The sequence below is a fragment of the Pipistrellus hanaki genome (genome assembly GCF_964339955.1).
Source record: "Pipistrellus hanaki genome assembly, chromosome: 1".
NCBI lineage: Eukaryota > Metazoa > Chordata > Mammalia > Chiroptera > Vespertilionidae > Pipistrellus > Pipistrellus hanaki.
This window is the reverse complement of record NC_140503.1, coordinates 129,301,419-129,326,479: the sequence shown is the minus strand read 5'-3', so window position 1 is coordinate 129,326,479 and position 25,061 is coordinate 129,301,419. Positions and strand designations below refer to the sequence as shown.

The following is a 25,061-nucleotide window of genomic DNA, read 5'->3' as shown; positions in this document are numbered from 1 at the left end:
AGAATTTGGCTACAGACAAGGATGTGTGCTCAAGTGTAGTTACTTCCCTGAGGGCTTCCAGTTTCTCCCGAGAAGGCCTGCAGGGAAATTATTGTCATTCTCCAAAGGTACCCATCCCAGACTGCGGAGACACATGGCACAGATTCCCTAACTTGGTTACCCACGTCGGGTGTCCAGTCAGTGTCCAGAGCAAGTGTGAGGGAAAGTCGCCAGAATCGATTTTTGTAAACCACCTACAACTAGGTAACCATGCCAGAAGGAGCCAATTAATCTTGTGGCAGAAGCCAATTGTGCCATTTCCAGAAATTCTAATCCACTTACTCTAGGAAAAACATTAAGCCACAGTCTTCGGATTTAACATTCATTGCTTACTTGGTGCATGTCCAGCAGTGAGTGAGATCCTTTCTCATATAACATTTGTGAAAACTGCCAACTTCTCTATGGGGGAAGCAGAGGGGTAAGGAGATGAGGGGAGGTTTTGTTTGTTTATTTATCCTCACCAGATGATTTTTTTCTATTGATTTTTTTTTAATTTTCTTTATTGATTAAGGTATCACATATTTGTCCTCAACTCCCCATTCCAATCCCCCACCCCCACCCCCAAAATGCCCCCACCCCCTATTGTCCTCGACCACTGGTTTGACTCATATGTATGCACACAAGTCCTTTGGTTGATCTCTCCCTTTTATCCCCACCCTCCCTTTGAGGTCCAACAGTCTGACCCATGGCTCCTTATCTCTGGGTCTGTTCTTATTCATCAGTCTATGTTGTTCACCATTTCCCCTAGATGAGTGAGATCATGTCCTACTGGAAATAAGAATAAAAAATGAGACAAGCAATAATCGTTATGCTGAAAGGCATATGAATCAGTCTGTAAAGAGTTTCTTTCTGGGCCACCATCTATTGATTTTTAGAGATAGTGGAAGGGAGGCAAGGAGGGCAGTGGGGAAGAGGGGGGCAGACATGGATATATTGCCTCTTCACAGGGCCCCAACTAGGAATGGGGATCAAAATGCAACTCAGGTACATGCTTTTGATCAGGAATCAAACTTGCAAATTGAACCCACGACCCTTTGGTGCATGGGCCCAACCACTTAGCAACACCAGTCAGGGCAGAGGGGAGAATGTTCTATAGCAAACTCACTTTATTATAGGACTTCTTGGAGAGCCAAGAATTTGTAGTGTTTAGGCCACTGGTAGCCCTCCCCTTCAACCTCTCTGTCTCTTTGCATGACTGTCATGCAGGCATCAGAGGCAGAGCAAGGAGAAAGCGTTCTACTTGATGCAGAGGACTGACTGGCCCTTTCCCTGATCTTTTCAAGGATGCATGTATAAATACAGCCTTGGAAGATGGAGACAGCACCTCCCTCTGGAGAAAAGGCAGGCATGGTCATGCCATTAATAAAAGACTCAGGTTCCCTGAGCTCAGGCTTCCGCTGCTGTGTTGCAGACCACTGGATGTATCTGTTCTGGCCCATCCATGTTGCCTCCGTGGGGCTTAGGGATGAGGGAACTGATACAGATTTGCTGATATTCCTGCTGCCTATTCTGTTTGCAGTCTGTGCTTGTATTTGCATGAGAACTGCAAGTTGGGAAACATTGATTGTAGTTTATTTCTTGTGCTTCTGGCCTATCCTAGGAGGCCAAATGTATCCGTTTTAAATTTGTATGTTTATTTGTTGTTTATATCCAGTTCTGAAGCCACCCCAGGTTCCACCCGCAGGATCATAAATGCCATGTGGTTGTCCTCTCTCTAGGAGACCCCTCCCTGACTCGCCAAAGGCCATCCTCCACAGTAGCGCCAGCAAGGGTGACCCCAGAGACAGAGAGTCCCTACCCTTCTGGAAAAGGTAGGAATGTTGGGAGTTTTTTAAGGATTCCCATTCCCTGCTAACACTCAGGTCCCCACAGATCCCTCAGATACATGGACCACAACAGAAGTTTCACTACAAACTTACATAATAGAACAAAACTTTTTAAAAATCAAGAACAAAAATTTACCTTAGCTTAATTTTCTGTTTTAAATCAAAGGGGCTTGATATCCAGGTTTTATATGTGCATGGTTAAGAATGGTTTGAAATCCACTCGTATTACGTCAGATCAAACTTAACTGTAGACTGCTATCCTTGTCAAAACCATGGAGGATCTGAGGTTTGGCCTGTCTCACATGTTAGTCCACCATAGTTTCAGGGTACTGGCAGAAAACACAGCACGCCTGGGTCAGAGCTGTGGCCATCACTTTGTAAAGTATATAGATGTTGAGTCACTATGTTGTGTACCTGAAACTAATATAATACGGTGTCAATTATGAATAATTTTTTAAAAGCAACAAAAAACAGAGTTCTGGTTCTAGAAAGAGCTCTAAGTATTAATAACAAAAGAAGTGAATTTCAGAAACACGAGAGACCTACGCAGAATTACCTCCCAACAGTCCTAAACACCAGCAAGTGAACTATGATGGCGCTGGTGTAGCAGCATTGCCCAAAGCTGCCAGCATGCCACATTTCCATTGAGTCCTAGGTAATCATCCATCCCAATTTCCTGAGCACTGTCTCAGTGTTAAGAAAATTTGAAACCTTGGGTGCTAAATATCATGGGACAATGTGCCCCTTATTTTACACAACTCTTTTTAAAATATATATATATATTTTTTTTTATTATTGATTTTTTTACAGAGAGGAAGAGAGAGGGATAGAGAGTCAGAAACATCGATCAGCTGCCTTTTGCACACCCCCTACTGGGAATGTGCCCACAACCAAGGTACATGCCCTTGACCGGTATCGAATCTGGGACCCTTCAGTCCGCAGGCTGACGCTCTATCCACTGAGCCAAATGGGTTTTGGCTTAACTCTTGATTTTTTGTGTCCCATTTTCCAATTTGTGGCTTTTCCTGGCCCCTTTCTCCTCCCCTCCAGGCACAGTCACCCTGTTATACCTGGCACACCTCCCTAGAGCAGGGCTCCTAATCTTGGCTGTCCACTGAGGTCACCTTGGAACTCTCGAGAGCAACCTGGGAATAAGAATTCTAGAAGCTCCCTGGGTAATTCTTAGGTAGCCAGAGCCAAGAGCCACTGCTGAAGGGAGGATGGAGAGGCCAAAAAGGTTTCCTTCTAGTTAGCTGGCTACAAACAGAAGGCAGAGGCTGAGGTACTGGCTATATTTAAGTTTGGGGCAGTTCTAAGCTCCTTTGATCGAAGTCAAATCTGATTCACCCAATTAATGAAAATCATCAAGTGGCCTCTCCCAGTTCTGCCTTCATGCGCCAAACACTTGGTCAGATGAAACTGCACAGTCAAAATCTCAGATGTGAGACTGTCATCTTTGACACAGAGTGATGTTGCCATGGGCACTTGGATGGGAATGCTCTGGGGCCGTGGTCGGCAAACTGCGGCTCGAGAGCCACATGTGGCTCTTTGGCCCTTTGAGTGTGGCTCTTCCACAAAATACCACAGCCTGGGCAAATCTATTTTGAAGAAGTGGCATTAGAAGAAGTTTAAGTTTAAAAACATTTGGCTCTCAAAAGAAATTTCAATCGTCGTACTGTTGATATTTGGCTCTGTTGACTAATGAGTTTGCCGACCACTGCTCTGGGGTACTCTATGCAAAGTACCTGGAGTGCTGGCAGTCTGGGTAGTATGAGGACGTGAAGGATTAAAGGGCATAGGACCTCCCGCAGCATCTGGGCTGGGAGTGCATGAAGCAGCCCAAATAATGTGGCCGGACGGCCAAAGATGCCAAGTCTGGGGCAAAGCCAAGATACTCTTTAAATACACTATCGTTCAGATGGGCGGCATCTCAGGCTCCCCCTTATTTAGAAGACATGTGTAAAATAAACTAAGGCCAGCATCCCAGACACTTTGGCTTTGGCAAATACAGTCCCACTTGTGTGTCTTTTTTGTTTGTTTGTTTTGAGACCAGTCTTCTCTAGTAAACAGCCTGGATCTACTCTAATCTTTGTAATTTATTCTGCAAACCTTCTAGCTTTCTCAAAAGTCTCGTGGCCACTCCGGATGGACGACTATGTTAAACACTTAAGGGATTTTCGTAAAGATCCATGGAGCAGTGTGCGGGGAGGGCTGGCCCAGATCGGGCTCCTTGGAGCACGGATTAAGTTCATTCTCTTCTGGAGCTGAGAAAGTTACTATTTGTGGGAACCCCTTTCACGTTCCGTGAGATTCAGGGTTCTGGTTCAGGGTTTGGGTTCTGGAGAAGGCCGCACACAAATGAAAAGAGACTTTAGAAAAGATTTTAATTTGGGAAATGGGGGCCAGGCGGTAGTCCAACTCTAGTGGGAGAACTACTTCTCGCTCTGGCTTTTCCATCCCTTTTATTAAGATTAAAATTATAGGACACACCCATTCCCCTAGGCAGGAAACTCCAATAAAAGCCCGTCAGTGAATTTAGGACTAACAAGCGGGGGCTTCTTCAACTACCAATATCTAGTAATTAGCTCTGACCCTTTAAAGCAGGGGTCTTCAAACTACAGCCCGCGGGCCACAAGCGGCCCGCAGAGGAGTCTGATCCGGCCCGCCAGGTTTTTTGGGCAGTGAGTGCAGCCGAGGTGTTACAGTAGGAATTAGTAGTTCATATAGTCCGGCCCTCCAGCTCTCTGAGGGACCGTGATCTGGCCCCCACTTTAAAAAGTTTGAGGACCCCTGCTTTAAAGCAACTAAGGATGACCAGCCCTCCGAATTCCCTGTCCACACCTCTCTATTATTAAAACAATGATCGGCTTCCGGCAACTATTCTAAACATTTATGTTCTCCATGTGTTGTACCTTCTGACAGAACCAGCTTTCATGTCCAAGCCAGACACCATAGTGGCCACAAAGCCAGCCGTGGTACCGGGCTCCAGGCTGATGCCATCCAAACCTCCTGCAGGAACCACGGGGGTGGTCAGGAATGAGCCCTCCCAAGCCCCACCTCCCACAACTGCAAAGGCCTTGGAACACACTCCTTCCACCTCCCTCGAGAAGCCAGGTTGGCACTGGCTTTGCACACTTTACTGGAGATCAGCTCTCTGCCACAGCCTTCTTGCTCTGGTCTGTTTTGTGTTCCACCCTGGCTCAGTCCAGGTGAAAAAAGAAGTCCATTTCCCAAACATGCCAAGGCTCGCCGTATTAACCTGCTTTGCTAAGAATCTGAATACTCTCTGCCTCCTCCTAATATGGGAGGATGGAGGAAGCTCCCCACCCTCTGGAGTCACGATCTATGGGGTGGAAGAGCTCTCGGTAACCTGTACCTTATGTAAGGGCCCATCTAATTCTTAAGCATGGCCCAGCCTCTAAATGAATTAATTACCTTGCTTGTTCTTTGCTAAAATGAGTTTGGCTGCCAGCCATGCATCTCTCAAGGCTTTAAGATAGGAACCAAATTGTGCAGAATTTCTCCTGCTTAATGAGAACAGTATCTTTAGGACTACCGTCATAACTGAGCTGCAATCTCTCCCCGCAGGTGCACATTCATCCAATTCCACAGTTGTCACTGGTAAGTATTCCCCTTTGTCCTCGAAGTGTTGGAACTCAGGGGACTTGTCCCAGGAAGCTGAACAGTCCTGGTTGAGCTCATCTTTGTAAAATAAATAAATAAATAAATAATGCTTTATACAATAGTGGTTGCTCAATAAATGTTAACTTAATGTTTTGATCAGCCCATTGTTACTACCAATATCATTTGTTTTTTAAATAAGGTTATAAAAGATAGCACAACTTTTAAAGTTGCTTTTTTTAGTACAACAGAAATATTGAATGAATAAGCAGTGAATGAATGAGAAAATGATTAAGTAAATTTGAGGGATTTAACATTTAAATAAATATTCAGGAAGTGTGGTGCATCATTTCATTGTCTTAAATATCTACTGCCTCACTTGGCAGCCCTTTTTATCAATAATTTTATTCAGTTTTTCCAAGGTCTGGTCTCTGATCCTTAACTAAGCTATTCTTGAGGAGTCTCAATCGTAAAATAAAAGTCAAAATGTCATCTATGATGGTGTTTACATGGCCATCTTCATTTAGTACACTAGGAGTGAGGAGTTCCTTTTTCTGTCACATCTGAAATGTTTGCTACAGTCAATATGCTCAGCCTTTAACAGGAGCTACCGTTGTAACATTCATCTGTTCACTCAGTAGAAATGGAGATTCTATTTGTGGCAGGTCTGGTATTAACCTGCAATAAAATGCAGGCAGTTACTAGCCTTTCTGGCTTCCTGTGCAATAACACACTTTTTCTCCTCTCCCCCCCCCCCCCCCCAACTCTAATCCTCCTCTATCTCACGAAATCTCTTTCACTTCCCTTTTCTCTAATCCATGCACCCCTAGGAAACCCAAAAGGGTGGAGGACTTGGCAGTTGTTATCTTGGTCCATTGTTATAGAGATTCTGGTTTCAATTTCTTTACTAAATTATCTCCGTAGATAATTGAGGAAGAGGCCAAGTGTTTGAGTTTAAGTCACTGAGTTCAAATTGCTTCTCCCTTGAGTTTGAGTCTGTAGTTTATATATATATCCTCATTAAAAATAAACAGGAAGGAGCATTGTGAAATACAACTTATTGTTTATATCAGCTTGCCTTTTACAATAAATCTCTCCATGAACAGTAAATGCATGCTGAACTGCTTAGTCAACATGACGAAATAGTGAATCATCAGCTACAATATCTCTGCTAATAAAGATTTCTGATTTTTAGTCAAAACAACTTTCACTAGTTTTCCAAGTTTGTTGTTACTTCTTTTAGAACAACTTTTCTATGCTTTTTCTACAGCAAGTAATTTTGGTTTTGCACTTTACTGTTTCTTCTGATTACAGCAACATTGCAAAAATATCAGGGGAAAATTTCTTAAAGAACATAAAGATTATCTACAATCCCACCATTACTTAATACTTTGATAGATATTCTTCAATATTTTTTTTGTGCCTATGATATACACATGGCTTACTGGATTTCTTTTGGCTCATTTTTATTTCAACCACCTTTTTTCACTTATGATATCACTAGAGGCCCAATACATGAAATTGCCCGGATTTCATACAGAAGGACATGCAGAAGATCGTTTGGCTGTCCGGTCTAATTAGCATATTATGTGTTTATTATTATAGATAGGCATCTTTTCATGTTAATATAGATTAGTTTCACAAGTTTTAAAATATATTTTTATTGATTTCAGAGAGGAAGGGAGAGGGAGAGAGAGAGATAGTAACATCAACGAGAGAGAATCATTGATTAGCTGCCTCCTGCACGCTCCCTACTGGGGATTGAGCCAGCAACCAGGGCATGTGCCCTGACAGAATCAAACTGTGACCTCTTAGTTCAGTGGTTCTCAACCTTTTTAATGCCGTGACCCTTTAATACAGTTCCTCATGTGTGGTGACCCCCAACCATAAAATTATTTTCGTTGCTACTTCTTAACTGTAATTTTGCTACTATTATGAATCATAATGTGTTTTCTGATGGTCTTAGGCAAAGCTACTAGCGGTTCTCAACCCACAGGTCGTGACCCACAGGTTGAGAACCGCTGCTGTAGAGCCTAATACCTAACTGTATTAAATGGTCGTGGCATTAAAAAGGTTGAGAACCACTGTCCTATTTCATAGATCAAAGCTCATAGGTTCATAGGTCAAACTACATCTACCAGGCCATTTCATAATTTTTAAAAGCTGAATAATATTCCATTGGATGGGTATTAACACATTTTAACTAATTTTCTACTGATATTTAGGTAAACATTTAAAAAATTATTTTACATAATACTTCAGTAATTATTCCTATATATACTCTCCCATTTCCTTAGAGTGAATCCTAGAAGTAGAAATGGAGAGTTAATATATATGGTCTTCTCTAGAGCTTTTGTTATATTACCAATTACCTTTGAGAAAAACTGTACCCATTTACATTCACTGCTGGAAAGCAGAGAATCTGGGTGTTTCCCATTTCCATATACTTAACCTGTATTTCAATAGGGTTATATTTTAAATGCCAACCCATGGGGATTTACCCTTGCCTACAAGGTTGTGTGTTAGTTGTACAGGGACAGGTCTGAAAGTTTAATGGTCTAGGACCGTGGTCAGCAAACTGTGCCTCTTTGGCCCCTTGAGTGTGGTTCTTCCACAAAATACCACGGCCTGGGCAAGTCTATTTTGAAGTGGCATTAGAAGTTTAAGTTTAAAAATTTGGCTCTCAAAAGAAATTTCAATTGAACTGTTGATATTTGGCTCTGTTGACTAATGAGTTTGCCAACCACTGGTCTAGGAGACTAATTGACTCATGGTCCACAGTGAGATGACTGGCTCTCCAGATGTTCAGGGTTGTCATCTTGCAGGTGGGGCAGCCAGGTGATTTTTGCAGAAAGATTTCATAATATTAAGGCAAGTTGGCAAAATCTGCTTGGAATTTATTATTCACTCGGTGTTTTAAAAATAGTTATGTTCACCTGCCCTTTTGCTTCCACACGAGGATCCCACTGTTCCTGTCTAATAAATCTCAAATGCTGTCATTGCTGCTGGCCTTCCACCTCAAATCCTCCCACCATCCATGCTGTTCTTTTCAACTCAGTCAACAGTTTTTTCCTTTTCCTAAGCATTTCTTTATTCTCCTCTTACTTGTAAAATCTCTCTTATAACAACCCCCCTTTCTCCTTATCACCCTTCCTCTGTTATAAAAAAAAAGTAGCAAATAAATAATGACAATGGAATTGGAAGAAAAATGGCACTGCAAGCTATCATTTCTAAATCAGGATTCTGCAAAGCTGCAGAGAAGAGGGAGGTTGTGCCAGAGGACAACTGAGAAGGACCCTTACCATATCTACTTTCTTGACTTTGGATTTAGCAGCAAGCATTTCTTCTCATGAAGTGCTGGCCTCCTCATCCTCATATGTCCACCCCAGGTTCTGATCTCTGAGCCTCTTACTTTCCCCTCCTGACTCTGTCACTCTGCTCAGGAAGGTCAAGGATTAGGAGCACAGGACATGAGATAACATGAATTGGACAGTGTGAACTGGCAGTGTTGGTGGAGAAGGAATTTACTTTTTGCCCAGAGGTAGAATAGATTGAATTGCATGGAACCTTAAGAAATGTTAATAACAGTAAGCTGGTTGGGAAGGCATTTGTATCTCTCTGCGGGAATGTAAATAGTAAAGATTTTTCAGATTCTTAGAAATGAACCTTATAGGTGATGGTGATGGATGGAGGCTTGACCTGGGGTACTAAACACACAAAACAGTATACAAATATGAGTTGTAGAATTGTGCACCTGAAACCTGTATAATTTTGTTAACCAGTGTCACCCCGATAAATTAAATAAAAATGAAATGAACCTGAACTTTTAGGATGATACCAGCTTAGTTCTCTTCTTTTACAGTGGCAACACTCTCATCTGTTACTGTGCTTTGTGGAGCATTACTTCTGGTATGTTATTGTAAAAGATCAAGGTGAGTGGCACAAGAGAATCACACTGGACAAGATTCTTCCTTTCCTCCGAGAAAATAGTTCATTATTATGACTCTGAGCCTGCCTTCCCAATGAAGAATCCCTTTTTTGGGTAAAGACACAGGATCTCCCTCTCGCCCCTCTTTTATGTTGGCCAAAGGAGTGTTGGACCCTGGCTGGTGGCTCAGTTGGTTGGAGCATCATCTCAATATACCAAAAGATGGTTTTTTCGATTCCCAGTCAGGGCACATACCCAGGTTTTGGTATATGATCTGTACAGGAAGCAACCAATCAATGCTTCTCTCTCACACTGATGTTTCTCTCTCTCCTTTCCTCTCTCTAAAACATATCCTCAGGTGAGGATTTTTAAAAAGCACACAACAGTGTTGGAGTTGAGCAGTCACACTGAACCAGTCTTAGAAAGCCATTTACTTTCCAAAGCAGGCCACTTGTCAGAAATGGGGCAATGAGAGCTGATGACACGGGGTCAATTTTACCAAGAGCCAATTCAGAAAGAAAGAATGTGCCAAATTACCAATTTGGTAGATATGCAATTTGTATCACTTCTTATCATATAGGCATGACTATATTCTTCTTCAATGCACTCATTAAATATGGAGATACTTTTTTAAATATATTTTATTGATTTTGTACAAAGAGAAAGGGAGAGATATGGAGAGTTAGAAACATGGATGAGAGAGAGTCATCGATCAGCTGCCTCTTGCACACCCCCCATTGGGGATATGCCCGCAACCAAGGTACATGCCCTTGACTGGAATCGAACCCAGGACCTTTTAGTCCCCAAGCTGACGCTCTATCCATTGAGCCAAACTGGTTTCGGCTGGAGATACTTTTTTTTATAAATATACTCATTCATGTCAGTCTTACTTTTGTATTTCTGATCATTAAAATTCTACATTTCAGCACTTGTGACAAGATTGTTTCTGCCACTTGCTGAAATTTCAGACCTTATTATTTTTCTAATCATCAGGCATTTTTATCATTTTTTTTCATTAAAGCCTCAAATGACACATTAGCCTTTACTTAATTTATTTTTTAAATGCTCCTTAAACTTTTTAAAATGAATTTTTCTTTTTCTTTTAATATATTTTTATTGATTTAAGAGAGGAAGGGAGAGAACTATCATTGATGAGAGAGAATCATGGATCAGCTGCCTCCTGCACGCCCCCTAGTGGAGATCAAGCCTGCAATTTAGGCAAGTGCCCTTCACGGGAATCTAACCCAGGACCCTTCAATCCACAGGCCAATGCTCTATCAACTGAGCCAAACCAGCCTGGGTTAGCCTTAATTTTATACTTCTATCAATTAGTAACCAGTATTTCAGTATTCCACATTGATGTAGTTGCTCTGGATCCTTTCTCGGCTTTATACAATCAATGAACATAAGATTTTTTGAAAATAAGCTGTTACTATGATAGAAAAAAAATATTCTTTTGTAAATATCATATCAATATAAAAGCTACACTGTCCTTTGAGCCTAACTTCAAAGAAAATGAACATTTCATGAAATGCTACTGTAAAGCCAAAATGAAAGTATCTAAAAATTTACATAAATCTTCAAAACCTGTTAATACCATCTCAACCAACAAGAATTACCGTAAGCTCATAAATAGTTTAGAAATTAACAAAGATTACTATATTACTTAAGAACTTATCAAAAAATAAAAAATTTTAAAACGTTGGCGAAATGTATTTTAGAAGGATTTTTTAAATATCATAATAATTTTCATATAAAATGCTATATTTAGAGTTACATTCTTAAGAGATTATAATGACTATAATCATTGACTATATATTTTTTTAATATATTTTTATTGATTTCAGAGAGGAAGAGATAGATAGAAACATCAATGATGATAGAGAATCATTGATTGGCTGCCTCCTGCATATCCCACATTGGGAATGGAGCCCACAACCTGGCATATGCCCCGACTAGGAATAGAACCATGACCTCCTGTTCACAGGTTGAGATGCTGTTGGCTAGGCGAGTATTTAAAAAAAAAAATTCATACACAATCTTTTAAAAGAATAATACATTAAATTATGTTCTTTAAAAGTATTTGAAAACGTAGTATATATGGCCAATAAATATGCTCATAAGAAAATATCAATATTCACAGACTGTTAAAGAAATATTCATAATCACCTCTTTAAGAGTTTACTTTTTAAAATGTTTTTAATTTATTTTTAGAGGGAGAGAGATAGAAAGACACATTGATTGGCCTCCTGTACATACCTCTACTGTGGATCGAGCCCACAACCCAGGCATGTGCCCTGATCAGGAATTAAACCTAGTTCCTGGGTCAATGCTTAACACTAAGTGCCAAGAACTGTTTTAAAAGCTTTATAAGTATTATATCATTTTTATCAGGATTATCACATCTGGCTTAGCTGATTCCTAGTTACTTTCTCCTTCTCTTCTTGCCATTTGAGCTACCACTTTTCAGCGGAGGATTGGCAGGGGGAGGGGGGGGGGGTTGCTCCAATAGCATTTGGAAATCTTTGGTGAATAAGAGGATTAAAAATGCTGAAAACTGCCAAGGCTGGTTTGGCTCAATGGATAGAACGTCGGCTTGGGGACTGAAAGGTCCCGGGTTCGATTCCGGTCAATGGCATATACCTTGGTTGCGGGCATCTCCCCAGTAGGGGTGTGCAAGAGGCAGCCGATCGATGACTCTCTCGCATCGATGTTTCTAGCTCTCTATCTCTCTCCCTTCCTCTCTGTAAAAAGTCAATAAAATATTTTTTTTTAAATGCTGAGAACCCTAAAAATATAACACTATGTGCCCAAAGTACAGTTTTCTCCATGTGAGTGTTCAATAGGGACTGTTTACTCAATTTGAGGGCAATGCTCTCCTCTTTTCAAAACCTGTGAATTATTTCTTTACAGGCAAACTTCCCAGACACCCCGTGATCAAATGGAAAATATGGAAGATATCCCAATGACTGGGGGAACCAATGGCCGAGAGGAGGATACAGAAAGCAGCCACACAGTCTAGGAAACTCCAAGGGAAAGCCAGGCCAGCAAGGGCTACAGTGAAGGCACCAACTCTGTTCTGGCCACAGGGGACCTAGAAAAGACTCAAGGAGTCCAGGGCCAGGGAGAAGCCACCAAGATGTGCCCACCCGCAGCACTGTCTAGAGGAGTAGGCGCTCCAGGCTTACGATGGAAGCTTGATACCTGCCCTGCCTCAGATATGGGGCCAAGTTCCCAAAGTCCCCGGCATTGAAGGCCTCAGGTCTTCCTATCAGGGCTTTTATTTTATTATGATATTTATTCAGGATAACTGATCAGCTTGACTCTCTTCCATCCCTCCTCCTGACTGGCAGTTTACAAAGAAAAATATATCTGAGGCTCTAAGTGAGTTCAGCAGGCGCCTCCTGGCTTGAGAGGTGTCTATAAGGATGACATTAGCATTTGAGCTCCTAAAACTCTCTCCAGTTAGATGCTCTGCTTGCACTGAAAGGGAGCAAAGAGATATTGTACCCAGTGAATTCTCTTAATTTAAGGATTCAGAAAGAAACTGAACTCAGTGACATTCTCCATATATACATTTATATTTATACATCGTTTATTATCCTATATAATAAAAGCCCAGCGATCGAATGGCAGAACAACCAGTTGACCAGTCACTATGATGTGCACTGACCAGGGGGCAGACACTCAACGCAGGAGTGGGATCCCTGCTAAGTCTGACCAGGAAGAGCGGCTGCTCCCACTGCAAACTCTGGGCCAATGGGCAGGAACCCCAGGCTCCTCCTCCTTGCTCCCTTCCACCTCCTCCGGACACCTGCAGGCTGCACAGCATCTCCACCACCGCCATGGCCCGGGCTCACAGAGCTGGACCCCCGAGGCTGGGAGGTGGGTTTCTGGCTGCCATGGGAATGAGGCCTACTCTACCGCTATTGTCCTTGGGCCTGGCTCTGACCAGGTCCTCTGGAGAGGCGAGTGATCTGGTGCCACAAAAGATGCCAGACCAGGGAGTAGCCGCTCAGAGGGCCGGTCCACAGCCACTCAGCTGACCTGGATGAGCGGCACTCCCATAGCAAGTCAATCCCCATGAGCCATGCCCCCCACCAGTACACGAATCCCATGCACCAGGCCTCTAGTATCTACACATTATGACTTGCATTTTGAAATTGTATTTTATGTAAACAAAATAAAATGTCTATTTTCAATTTAAAAATGCAGTAAAACAATCACTGAGAAGAAATAAACATCATCAACAACAACAAAAAGGGACACCAAGCCCTGGCCAGTTGCTCATGGTTAGAGTGTCGGCCTGCGGATCGAAGGATCATGGGTTTAATTCCTGGTCAAAGGCACATACCTCAGTTTCAGGTTCGATCCCCAGTCCCAGTCAGAGGCAACCAATAGATGTGTCTCTCTCATGTCAATGTTCCTCTCTCTCTCTCTCCCTTCCCCTCCTTCCTCCCTTCTCCTCTTTCTAAAAATCAATGGAAAAAAATAACCTCTGATGAGGATTAAAGAAAAAAAAAAAAACTAAGAGGAGAAAAAGCAGGTATGCAAAGTCCCAAATGGTTGAGCTCAGCTTTTCTAAAAGGAAAAAAAAAAAAAAAAATCTTGCCTAAAGCTGGATCAGATCACAGTTTTAGAGAATCTCTAATGGGATTTTCATGTAAGAAGCCACAAGTGGCAGATTATGGCCCAAGTACTCCTGGTACATACATGCTCTTGCTTTGCATTGTTCTCTTTCTTCTTTTCTTCATTTCTTTGCTATTTTTAACATTTTAAAAATAAAATTATGGGCCTAATTCCACATCTTATTTTATAGATGAGAAAACTAAGGCCCAGAGAAGTTGACTTACCCAAGGCCAGATGGCTCAATTCATGCCAGAGAGTTTGAACAGGATTTGGGATAGGGGCGGGGAGTAGTAGTCCTGACTATAAACCAGCTACCAATTGCCCAGTAACACAGCCAGGGGTAGCCAGGTAGCCATCACAAGCTTTTGAGAGGTGGGGCATAGCAACCAATTCATGCTCTTTCAGAAGATCCCAAATTGCTCTCCATATACAATATATATATATATATATATATATATATATATATATATATATATATATATATAACTGATTTTTTACAGAGAGGAAGGGAGAGAGACAGTTAGAAACATTGATGAGAGAGAAACATTCATCAGCTGCCTCCTGCACACCCTCCACTGGGGATGTGCTAGCAACCAAGGTACTTGCCCTTGACCGGAATTGAACATGGGGATCCTTGAGCTCTATCCACTGAGCTAAACCTGTTTCAGCTCAAATTGCTCTTTCTTTTTCTTTGTGTCAACAATTTAGATGGTTTCAAAAGTGAAGAGTAGGAATTTAAATGGCTGGTGCTGGGAATTTTAGAGCCACACCGTTTTCACTATATGCAAATATTTTTTCAATGAATAGGAAAACTGGCTGCTAACATGTGAGCTGAGCCATTTTATTCACTCTTTGCCTTAATTACTTCATTTTCCTAAAACTGCCTGATTTAAACTCTTCAGCTACTTGCCTCTAAGGTTCTAGGACTGGCTCCAGTTTGTACTTTTTAAGAAGTTTTAAAAATTTGACCCTTGATATTTTTAAATTAACTTGACAGAAAACACAACTTTCATAAAAAATTGGGCAGATGTTCAGTAGAACCAAATTTTGTAAGGTTTCTATTGGGTGTAAGAGGGCTATGTCACAGGACTAATTGATAGATTTGTGGTTTGGATTCACCATGGTCTTTGGAAAAGACATGTTATAACAACTTCTGGGCCCATTTTGGAGCTTTAAAATCACTAGTATCAGGTCCATCACAGAAAAAGCCCATGATCCATCAGTTACCGACCAAGTCCGAGCTGGGTAGATTACATGACAAAAATTAGATCTAGATAATTAGATCTGGAGATGGAAGCAAGCAGGGTGGGATGGAGTTGGGGTCTGAAGGAACCACGGAGGGTGGAGAGGCATGGATAAATAAACAAATCTATGATTTTTTTTAAATACCTAAAGGGGTAAAATGAATTCTTTTACAGGTGGTAGTACTTCTAGGGAAGTTACAAAACCTCTTTAACATCCAAACATACTATGGCCCCAGAATTTATCCATCAAGCAGTGATGAACATCTCAAAAGTAAGGTCTTCATCTTTGAATTCTCAGAGATTAATGCAGTGCCCTGCAGGTGATTAAGAGATGCTAGATCAATAAAGTAAAGCTAACTGAAATATGGCTAAATGTTCTGAGACAGAATAGCCTGTTGTCAGGCAAAACTACAAAAGTGGTGATGTTTGTGAACACTCAGCTACTTGTCTTTGTGCCCCATATCCCCATGCTTTGTTGACAATTCTGAGCATTGCCTCAAATTCTACATATACCTGTCCCCCATTTTTACACACAAACAGCAATTGGCCAGTGGGTTCGGTTTGGGAAGACACAATGTGACATGGCAGTGAGGAAGACAACATGGAGGGAGAGCAATAAAGACCTATGCTGGGAGGGCAGATAAACAGTATGTAGGGATCTGAGGCGCACTAATTCTGTTACATCAGGGCCCCCCCTTCCTAACTCATCTCCCTTGCCCTACCCAGAAAGCTGCCTGCCAGAGATCTCCAAGATCTCCACTTTCCCATCCCGCCCAAATGACTCACTCCAGCCTACCAGGGAAGAGTCTTGCCAACTAGCCTGCTATAATACTAGTTGCTCTAGTTATCTGTTACTATGTAACAAACCACCACTGTTCATTATCTCTGGGCTAACTGGGCTCAGCCAGGCAATTCTGTTCTATGTGCCACCAACTAGGGTCACTCACTTGGCTGCATTCAGTTAGTGGCTGGGCTGAGCGGAAAGCCTAAGAAGGCTCCACTTACTTGTCGGGTGCCTCAGCACTCCTCTATATGACCTCTCCACAGGGCTAGCTTGGACTTCCTCATAGTATGGTAACCTCGCAGTACAGTTAGACTACTCACATGGTGACAGAAAAGAGAAACTGCCAGCCCCTTACAGGCTGTTGAATTTTATTGAACCTTGAGGATTGAGGAATATTTTAGACATACTAGGGCTTGAGTTGAAAAATGAGTGTGATTTAATAGAAACAGACATGGAGGGTTCTAAACAGGGGGATTGACACAGGCAAAGACACACAGGAATGTAAGTGACAAGTTCAGGGAAAAAAAAAAAAAGCAAGACAGCTGGAATGATAAACTATTTGTAGAACAACTTGAGAGATGAGGCAGAAGGCAGATTGTGAAGTATCATGTTTCTCTTATAACCCCCTGGGATTATATATAATATTAGCTGTGGTTATATAATATTAGCTGTGGTTCCAGAAGGATTGCTCAGTAACTATATGTTGAGCAAAATAATTTTTTTTTTTTCAAAAGGAGCCTTACAGAGCAAAAGCCTTGAAGGGACTGAATCCCTGAATCAGCAGAACCAGAGAGTCTCTCTCCAAGTCCCTCCCTGGCTCTACCCAGTGCCTCCTATGGTAGATGTCAACACCATAAACTTAGGTCTGACTCTAAGTTCCAGGGCGGTTTCATCACTTCTCTGAGTAGAGCTGAAGCACTAATTATAAAACAAGCGTGTCATCTTCAAAATCCCCTTTGAGATCAACACAGTCCAGAGGGCTCCCGAGTTGCTCCGGGCGCAGTGGTCCAGGGTCACCTGGGCTGCAATGGCTGATGGTGTCTTCAGCATGCTCCAGGAAGCTCCAGAGGCTCCAGAAGCACCTGGGTGGCTACCCAGGGGGAAAGCTTAGAACACATTCCAGTCCTGTCTAATTAGAGCAGCTACACTCTTTCAGTGGGGGTAAAATTTAGTTTGAAGAGTATCAAGGCTGCCCCAGCCAGTTTAATTCCAGTCAAGGAATTAGGTTGCAGGTTCGATCCCCAGTCCCAGTCAGGGCATGTGCGGGAGACAACCAATCAGTGTGTCTCTCTCAATGGATGTTTCTCTCTTTATCTCTCCCCCTCCCTTTCAACTCTCTCTGAAAAACAATGGGGGAAAAATCCTTGGTTGAGTATTAACGAAACAAAAAAAGTGTCCTGGCTAAGAACATCTGAAAGTCTCCTATGCTTTGTTTTTAACAAATGTGTTTTTTGGCTTTTTTTTTTTTTTTTTTTTTTTTTTTTTTTAGGAGCTCTAGCTCTAGCTGTTTATCTGATGGTAATGGAAATACCATGGGGGGGGGTGGGGGCACCAAGCTCTGTTCTATGTGCTAGAACATAGCTGCCTGGGCCCAATCGCTATAGAGCCTATTTCACCATCTGCTCCTCCAGGTTTGCTATGATGACTAAATGAAATAATGTATACAAAGTTCTAAGTGTGTCTACCATGTAGGAGGAACTTAATAAAGCTAAATTAATTTCCCAAGTGAGATCTTTTTATGTCTTAGCTGACCCAATACTGGTGGCTGCCTATTCCTCTTCTTCCTTCTCCAGTGAGTCCCAACATGTTGTGTACTATCTGCTTCCACACACCGTGTGCATCCAAGGAAGCTAACCTCATCTCAGGCTTCAGGAAAGGAAACTGATTATTTTAAACCATCCTCTTTCCTAGCGATTGGTTTAGGAATGGGCAAGTGACCAACTTCTGATTACTGGAGATGTGAGGTCAGCTAGGGAGGCTTCTGGGAAAGGTTTCCTTGCTCCTAAGACAGAGAAGACAGGCTTTCTTCTCTCTGAGATTGCTGCATTTGGAACTGCCTGGAACTGCTGCAGAAGGCTTGTTACAGAGAAGCCAGCATGGGGCAAAGCTCACAGGAAAGATGGCAGAGAGAGGCAAAGGATGTGGCTTCCTCCCAACAGGGCTGAGGTCCCTGACCTACAGCCTGCCCTCCTTATAGTCTCAGATGAAATCATAACATCTTCTGTTCAATGCCTGTTAGGGTTTTTGTTTGGGGTTACTCAGCCCCAAATGTCCTGATACTGAATTTAGTAACTAAGTGGAAATATTATAATAGACTCTATAATGAGGAACTGCTGAGCAGAAGAAGTAGGTCAAAGGGCAGTAAGGCCCCTACTGCTTTAGGCTAGGAAGCCAGTGCCACCTTGTTATGTAGTTATGAAATAACTGATTAAAAGGTTACCTGTTTTACCCTGGGAAGAGATTAGAAAAATGTAATATTAGTAAAATGATTTCTTAAAAAAATCCAGAACTATTGAATCTCAGGATGTTCATGTTCTGTTGGCTATTTCTTGATGCCTTCAGTAAGGTCCTTTAAAAGATGAGCTTGTCGGCTCAGTTGGTTGAGCATTCTTCCGTGCACAGAAAGGTTGCCGATTCAATTCCCGGTCAGAGCACATACATGGTTGTGGGTTTGATTCCTGGTCCATGGGACATGTACGGAAGGTAACCAATTGATGTTTCTGCCTGCAGCCCAAGTCACATTGGCATTGTAATTATAGTGAGAAACCCTTAAAAAGGTTTTAAGCAGGTGGATGACATAATGTAGTCTTCATTCAGACATAAAAAGGGCAGAGCAACTGAAGGATGTTGCCATAGGCCAGGTAAGATGAGGCCTGGTCTAAGAGGTAGGACAGATTAAAAAAAAAAAAAAAAAAAGTGGGTAGATTCAAGATATTTTAGAAACAAAGTCAAAAGAACTTGCTCAGTAGTGCCATTTTCTGAGATGGGAAAGGGAGAGGGAAGGGATTAGGGGTAAGAGAAGAAATCGAGAGCTGCATTTTTGGATTTGTTAAGTTAGAGACATCGTTAAAACGGCAAGTGGAGTAAGCAAGAAAAAAGTTGGATAACTCCATCTCTCTCCATCTATTCTATCTCATTGTCCAGGCCACTAAAAAATATGAAATATATAGAACTATTGGTGGTAATGAACATGAGAGACAGCTACCACAGGCTCTCTTGGACGATCTATAAGCAGCAACCCAGGGAGGAAGTGAGAATCCCCTTCCAAACGCTCCAAAAGCCCTCGACACCCAAGGTGACGGTGTTTAAAGGGCCCTCAGGAAGGGGTACATGAGGTCTTACCCTGTCTGAGGCAGTGTCTGGGGGAACTCCGGGCCTGCCTCAGCAAATCAGCTTTCAGTCTGCGGGTAAGCACATTTCAAAAAGCCCAGAGGTTCAGGACTACTAGCAAGGACTGAAACCAAAAACAAGGCTTGAAGAAAAGCATTAAGCCACAAGTAGTGTGAACAAAAGGTGTCCAAGTTCCTTGTCAACACAGCTGGTCGGCCTCAGAGACCGCTCTGACACAACCACAGGAAAGGAGGATGGTCTGCTACACACAGGGCTCACACAGCCTGGGGCCTGGACTCGCAGGGCAGGACGATTTCCCACACGGGATCTTATACTTCTGTCCACATTAATGTTTAGTAAACTGTATGAATCTAACCATTTGCCTTCTCTGCTCCCACATCTAGTCCGCTATAGGAAAAAGTACATATCAACTAAAAGCATGGCTTTAATTTCAACTGGGTTGATACTGCCCAGCGATCCTCTAATGTCAGTTTCCTCTCATCTCTTCTAGATATGTTCCAAGCTTTCCATATTTTCTCTGAATGGTCTGATTTGTGACTTCACTATAAATAAAATAATTGGGTGGGAGCTATCTAAACTTCATCTTTACCCATTTATATGTATATCTAACCTAGTTTCCTTTATATCTCATGCCCCAAGCCATCCCACCTCATCCACCAGCCAGCCTTTCACCTGTTTCTTCCATCATTCTTTTGTTATTTTCCATTCAACATGTATGCCTGCTCAGATTTCCTGCACTTTAAAAACAAATTCCCTTCCCCAACACCACACCATCCCCTATCTACTCTAACCTCTTTCTAGCCTTGCTTCATAAGACACATTTATGTGGCCAATGTCAACAGGCACAGACTTTAAGTCAATAGTTGTATAAGGCACCATACCAAAAAGCACCCCACTTCTCCATCTCCCCTTCCCAAAACAAAATCATTTTAAAAAATATTTTAGCTGATTGTTTTGGTACTTATTCTGTAGCTCTAAATAATAAGCTCCTTATGACTGATTTCTTACTGTGGAAGCTGGAGACTGAGCACACCTCTTGTCATCACATATTCACACATTTCCTATCTCCAATACACATGCTGACATTATGAAGACTATGGGAACACCATCATATGCAGCTGAGCTAGATAGTAAACTATGGTTACTTTCTCTCCCTTGCGTTATGTAACCAGTTGCTTTAATTATTAAAGAATTAATAACAGCCTTATTTCCCTGCCCCATTTGCTTAGTTTTCTAGGTATTTCTTGCTAACTCCAGCTTCAACACTAACAGCGTGCTTAGGTACACTTGGTATGCCCCTCCAGCTCCCAGAGAATCCTCCTTGTCATTCTTATTATTGTCATTCAATCCTCCAATAGCTTTTCAGTAGATAATATTTTTACATGTGAAAGTGCCCTTATTCTATTGATTCTTTGGTTAGGTTTGGAATTCTAAGTTGGAAATCATTTCCTCGTGGTTTTGAAGGTACAGCTCCACAATGCTGCTATTGCACAACCTGAAGACAGTCTGAGTCTTGGACCTTTGTAGATGGCTTCCTTTCTTTCTGGGAGCTTGTAAGATCTTTGCCTCTAGTGTTGCTAAAATTTCACAATATACTCATTGTATGTCTATTTTTATCCAATATGCAGAGCATTTGAATCTGGAAACTCATACATTCAGTTCTGGATAATTTTCATGATTTGAAAAACAATTTTCCAGCTTCTGTTTTCTCTTCTTGAAACTCCTTTATTATTCAGATGTCAAATGTCTTTAATTGATTCTACCAGTTTCCTTTTTTTCTAATCTTTGTTTTTTCTTTACTTTCTGGATATTTTCTCAACTTATCTTTCTTTTGGATTTTTATTGCTTTTAATTTTGTCTCTAGATATGATTGTTTTTCATGGGTGCACTATCTTCTCTTTTTACCTAAATATATTTAACATATTTAGATGATTCCTTCTCCTTGCAAAGACTGCTTTTTTCCAAATTGATTCTTCTGTTTTGACATTCAACCTTCACCTTGGAGGTTCTATTAAGATGTTTGGCAATCCGTGGTTTACTGCTCTGATTTAAGAGTGAAGCACTAAAACCATGTCTGAAACTGAGCATTTGGATGGGGTATTGTAGGCTCTTTCCCTGGATAATCTGGTTGGCCGATTTCCTTAGGAACCTTTAATGTCATTGTTAGTGTTTCTGCCAAAGCTGGTTATATTCCCTAGAGAAGGAACTGTCAATCTTCTACCAAGACCCTACATGCATGTATGCACACGTGTGTATACACTGAGTGGCCAGATTATGATTATTGCCGAACATAAAATAATCTGGCCACTCAGTGTGTGTGTGTGTGTGTGTGTATAAATTAAAGGCCCTGGTGCATGAATTCGCACATGGGTGGGGGTCTGGCCAGCCTGGCCAGGGGGAGGGGACAAGGGAAGTTGGCTGGCCTGCTTACTGGTCAAACTCCTGATTGGGGGGACAATTTGCATATTAGCCTTTTATTATATAGGATATACACTGAGTGGCCAGATTATTATGCGTTCAGAGATCATCACAATCTGGCCACTCATGTACATGTATGTGTAAATGTGTGTGTATGCATACATGTTCTTGTTATATAAAATTTATGTTAAACCTAATCCCCAAGGGGATGATATAGAAGGTGAGTCTTCTGGGAGGTGATTAGATCATGAGGGTGGGGCTCCATGAATGGGATTAATGCCCTTATAAAAAAGACCCTCAGAGCTTCCCAGCAAGAAGTTGGCTGTCTATGAAGCAGGAAGCAAACCTGGCACGTTGAACCAAATCTACTGGCACATTGAACTTGGACTTCCAGCCTCCAAAATTGTGAGAAACACATATCTGTTGTTTATAAGCTGCCAAGTCTGTGGTATTCTGTTTTGGCAGCCTAAGTTGACTAAGACTATGATCTTACTAGTATGGCCACGGTCCTCAGCTGTGCCTAGCCTCTTAAATGAGATATTCCTCTATTTAATCTTCTTCAGAGATTAAACCTCCAATCTTCTGCTAGGGTTGAGGATGAAAAGTTGCCTACATATACAGGAAAAGGGAGGAGAGAACTGGAGGACTTAAATAAACCTTTCAGCCAATCTTCCCGTTTTTTTGCTCTACCTTTACATCCTACTTCCAGAAGGAGAACCTGGTGCCATAAATTTTCACATCTTTTCAGAGTTCTTGGGCTTAAGATTCCATTTTCTCAAATGAGCTAATTCAACTAGTTATTATTCATTTATCTACTTTCCAACGTTCAAAAATTTTGTGACTATCATTTCTTTTCTGCTTTCTTTGCCCTTATGGGTTTAGACCTTTCAAAACTCCTTTTATTGTCATTTTAGTATGGTTTCAGGAAGCAACCAAAGTAAATACATGTTTAGTGAGTGCATCAGAGAACCTGAAGTCCCCCACTCACATTTTAGCCCACTACAGTCTAGCTTTTAGCCTCACTAAAACTGGCCGGGCCAATGTTGCCACTGGCTTTCTGAGTATCAGTTAAAAGAACACCTGTCCAGCTTTATCTAACTTGGTCTCTTTATAGAACTAGATACTGAAGACCACTTTTGCTTGAACTCTTTCCTCTCTTGAATTAGGTAGCCTGCTACTATACACTTACTCTTGCCATATACACATCTTACTTTTTAAATCATTTGTACTGATTTCAGAGAGGAAGGGAGAGGGAGAGAGAGAGAGAGAGAAATATCAATGATGAGAGAGAATCACTGATCGGCTGCTTACCACACACCCACACTGGGGATTTAGCCGGCAACCTTGGCATGTGCCCTGACCAGGAATCAAACTGTGACCTCCTGGTACATAGATTGGCACCCAACCACTAAGGCTCCACATGTGTCAAACACAAGGCCAGCGGCCAAATCCAGCCCGCCAGGCCTTGCAATGTGGCCCGCACCGCGCTGTCATCACTGCACTCCGCTGTCAGTTTATGACATTGTCAGTTTATGACTGTTCAGTAAACCATTCGGCCCGCGATTTAGGCTGGATTTTAGATTTTGGCCCCTTCTCTGATTGAGTTCGACACCCCTACACTAAGCTATGCCAGCGAGGCCACATCTTATTTACCCAAGCTTTTCCTACAATTTCTTTCCGTTAGTAACTGAAATTTTAGTTGCTAGTATTCTGTGATATTTTAAAAAACCTATATGCCAATATTTTAGATTGGTCTAATACCACCACCTCATTATTTTTTTAGAAATCTGTGAAAGGACAAACTAATACATATTCTACAATAACCTATGGTATTTTAGCACTTCTTTACAAAAATATTTTTATTTTATTACAAATACCTTCTAAACAATGGAATATGATATAATAATATATATTTTTATATGGGTAACTCTGCATCAGACTGTCTACATACATGACAAAAATCAAAGAAGATAAAAACAAATCAACAATGCTTTCTCTGAAACAAAAAACTAGAACTTAATATCAATGTATTGCAGATTCTTACATTTAAAAAGATCTCCTCTAAATTATCAAATAAGAGGAATTGTTTAAAAAAATTATTAAACCAAAGCAAAATATTTTAAAGTAGCTTCTAATTATTTTCCTTATTTTCTCCCAATTACTATGGCTAAAAAACAACAACAAAAAACTTCTACAGAAAATCTTGCACAAAAAAAAATTTTTTTACAGTAATGAGTACACGATATAGTGTTAATAAAGTTCTTATAATAAGCATAACCCATGTCTTTTTCCATACAAATAATTGTAACCATACTTCTGCCCATCTCTGTATATTCACAACTAAATGAAATAATGAGAGCTTCTTATTTTAAAGACTATACTCAAAAATAATCTAATAGATTTTCATATTCATGTAGATAATAATTTATATTTTTAGTAATGCTTTTATTCTTCTCATCTAATCATTTATATTAAAATGATAATGGACATTTAACACTTATTTTTAAAATATATATTTTTTCCTGGGTACTTAAAAATTGCTTTTTCTATTTGAAACACACTATTTAGTTTTACTGATTTTTAAAAAATTCTTTAAAAATTAAATACCAGTACTAATACTTAAAAAATGAAATACCAGCCGAAACCGGTTTGGCTCAGTGGATAGAGTGTTGGCCTGCGGACTGAAGGGTCCCGGGTTCGATTCCGGTGAAGAGCATGTGCCTTGGTTACGGGCACATCCCCAGTATGGGACATGCAGGAGGTAGCTGATCGATAACTCTCTCTCATCAATGTTTCTAACTCTCTCTCTCCCTTCCTCTCTGTAAAAAATCAATAAAATGTACTTTAAAAAATTAATTTAAAAAAAATGAAATACCAGTACTAATTCCTAGATTCTATTGTTTTTCAAGATAAGTACCAAAATACTAGCACTGGCTGATATTTTGTTCTTGTAGTGACATTACCACACACATCCTTTGTGCCCTTCAGGTTGCTCCTTCTTTCTAGAATATTCTTTCACTCTTTAAGAGCTAGCTCACTAATTGTTCTATTATTAAACACAGTGACAGCACTGTGGGGCAATCCTTGACCCTAGACTCTGATAAGGACACTCCTCACATCCCCAGAGCACTTATGCAGCCCTCTCTCCAACACTTTTCACCTCAAACTACAATCACACCAACTGCAATCTCCGTGAGTCAGGGACCACATTTTGATTCCAT

The 25,061-nt window shown here is 41.2% G+C and overlaps 1 protein-coding gene across 3 annotated transcripts in view; it reads left to right on the top strand.

The window, feature by feature from the left end:
• Window positions 1–13,624, top strand: part of IL15RA (interleukin 15 receptor subunit alpha) — a 38,371-nt gene extending 24,747 nt beyond the window's left edge. The window contains exons 3-7 of one of the 3 annotated variants that reach the window (XM_084868995.1): window positions 1,758–1,850; window positions 4,788–4,979; window positions 5,454–5,486; window positions 9,349–9,395; window positions 12,328–13,624. In XM_084868995.1, coding sequence (XP_084725121.1) covers window positions 1,758–1,850; window positions 4,788–4,979; window positions 5,454–5,486; window positions 9,349–9,395; window positions 12,328–12,351 — 389 coding nt within the window. In that variant the 3' untranslated portion in view covers window positions 12,352–13,624. Of the gene's footprint in view, window positions 1–1,757; window positions 1,851–4,787; window positions 4,980–5,453; window positions 5,487–9,348; window positions 9,419–12,327 lie in introns of all 3 variants that reach the window. The other 2 variants (XM_084868994.1, XM_084868996.1) reach the window with 2 other exon arrangements.
• Window positions 13,625–25,061: the final 11,437 nt, after the last annotated feature.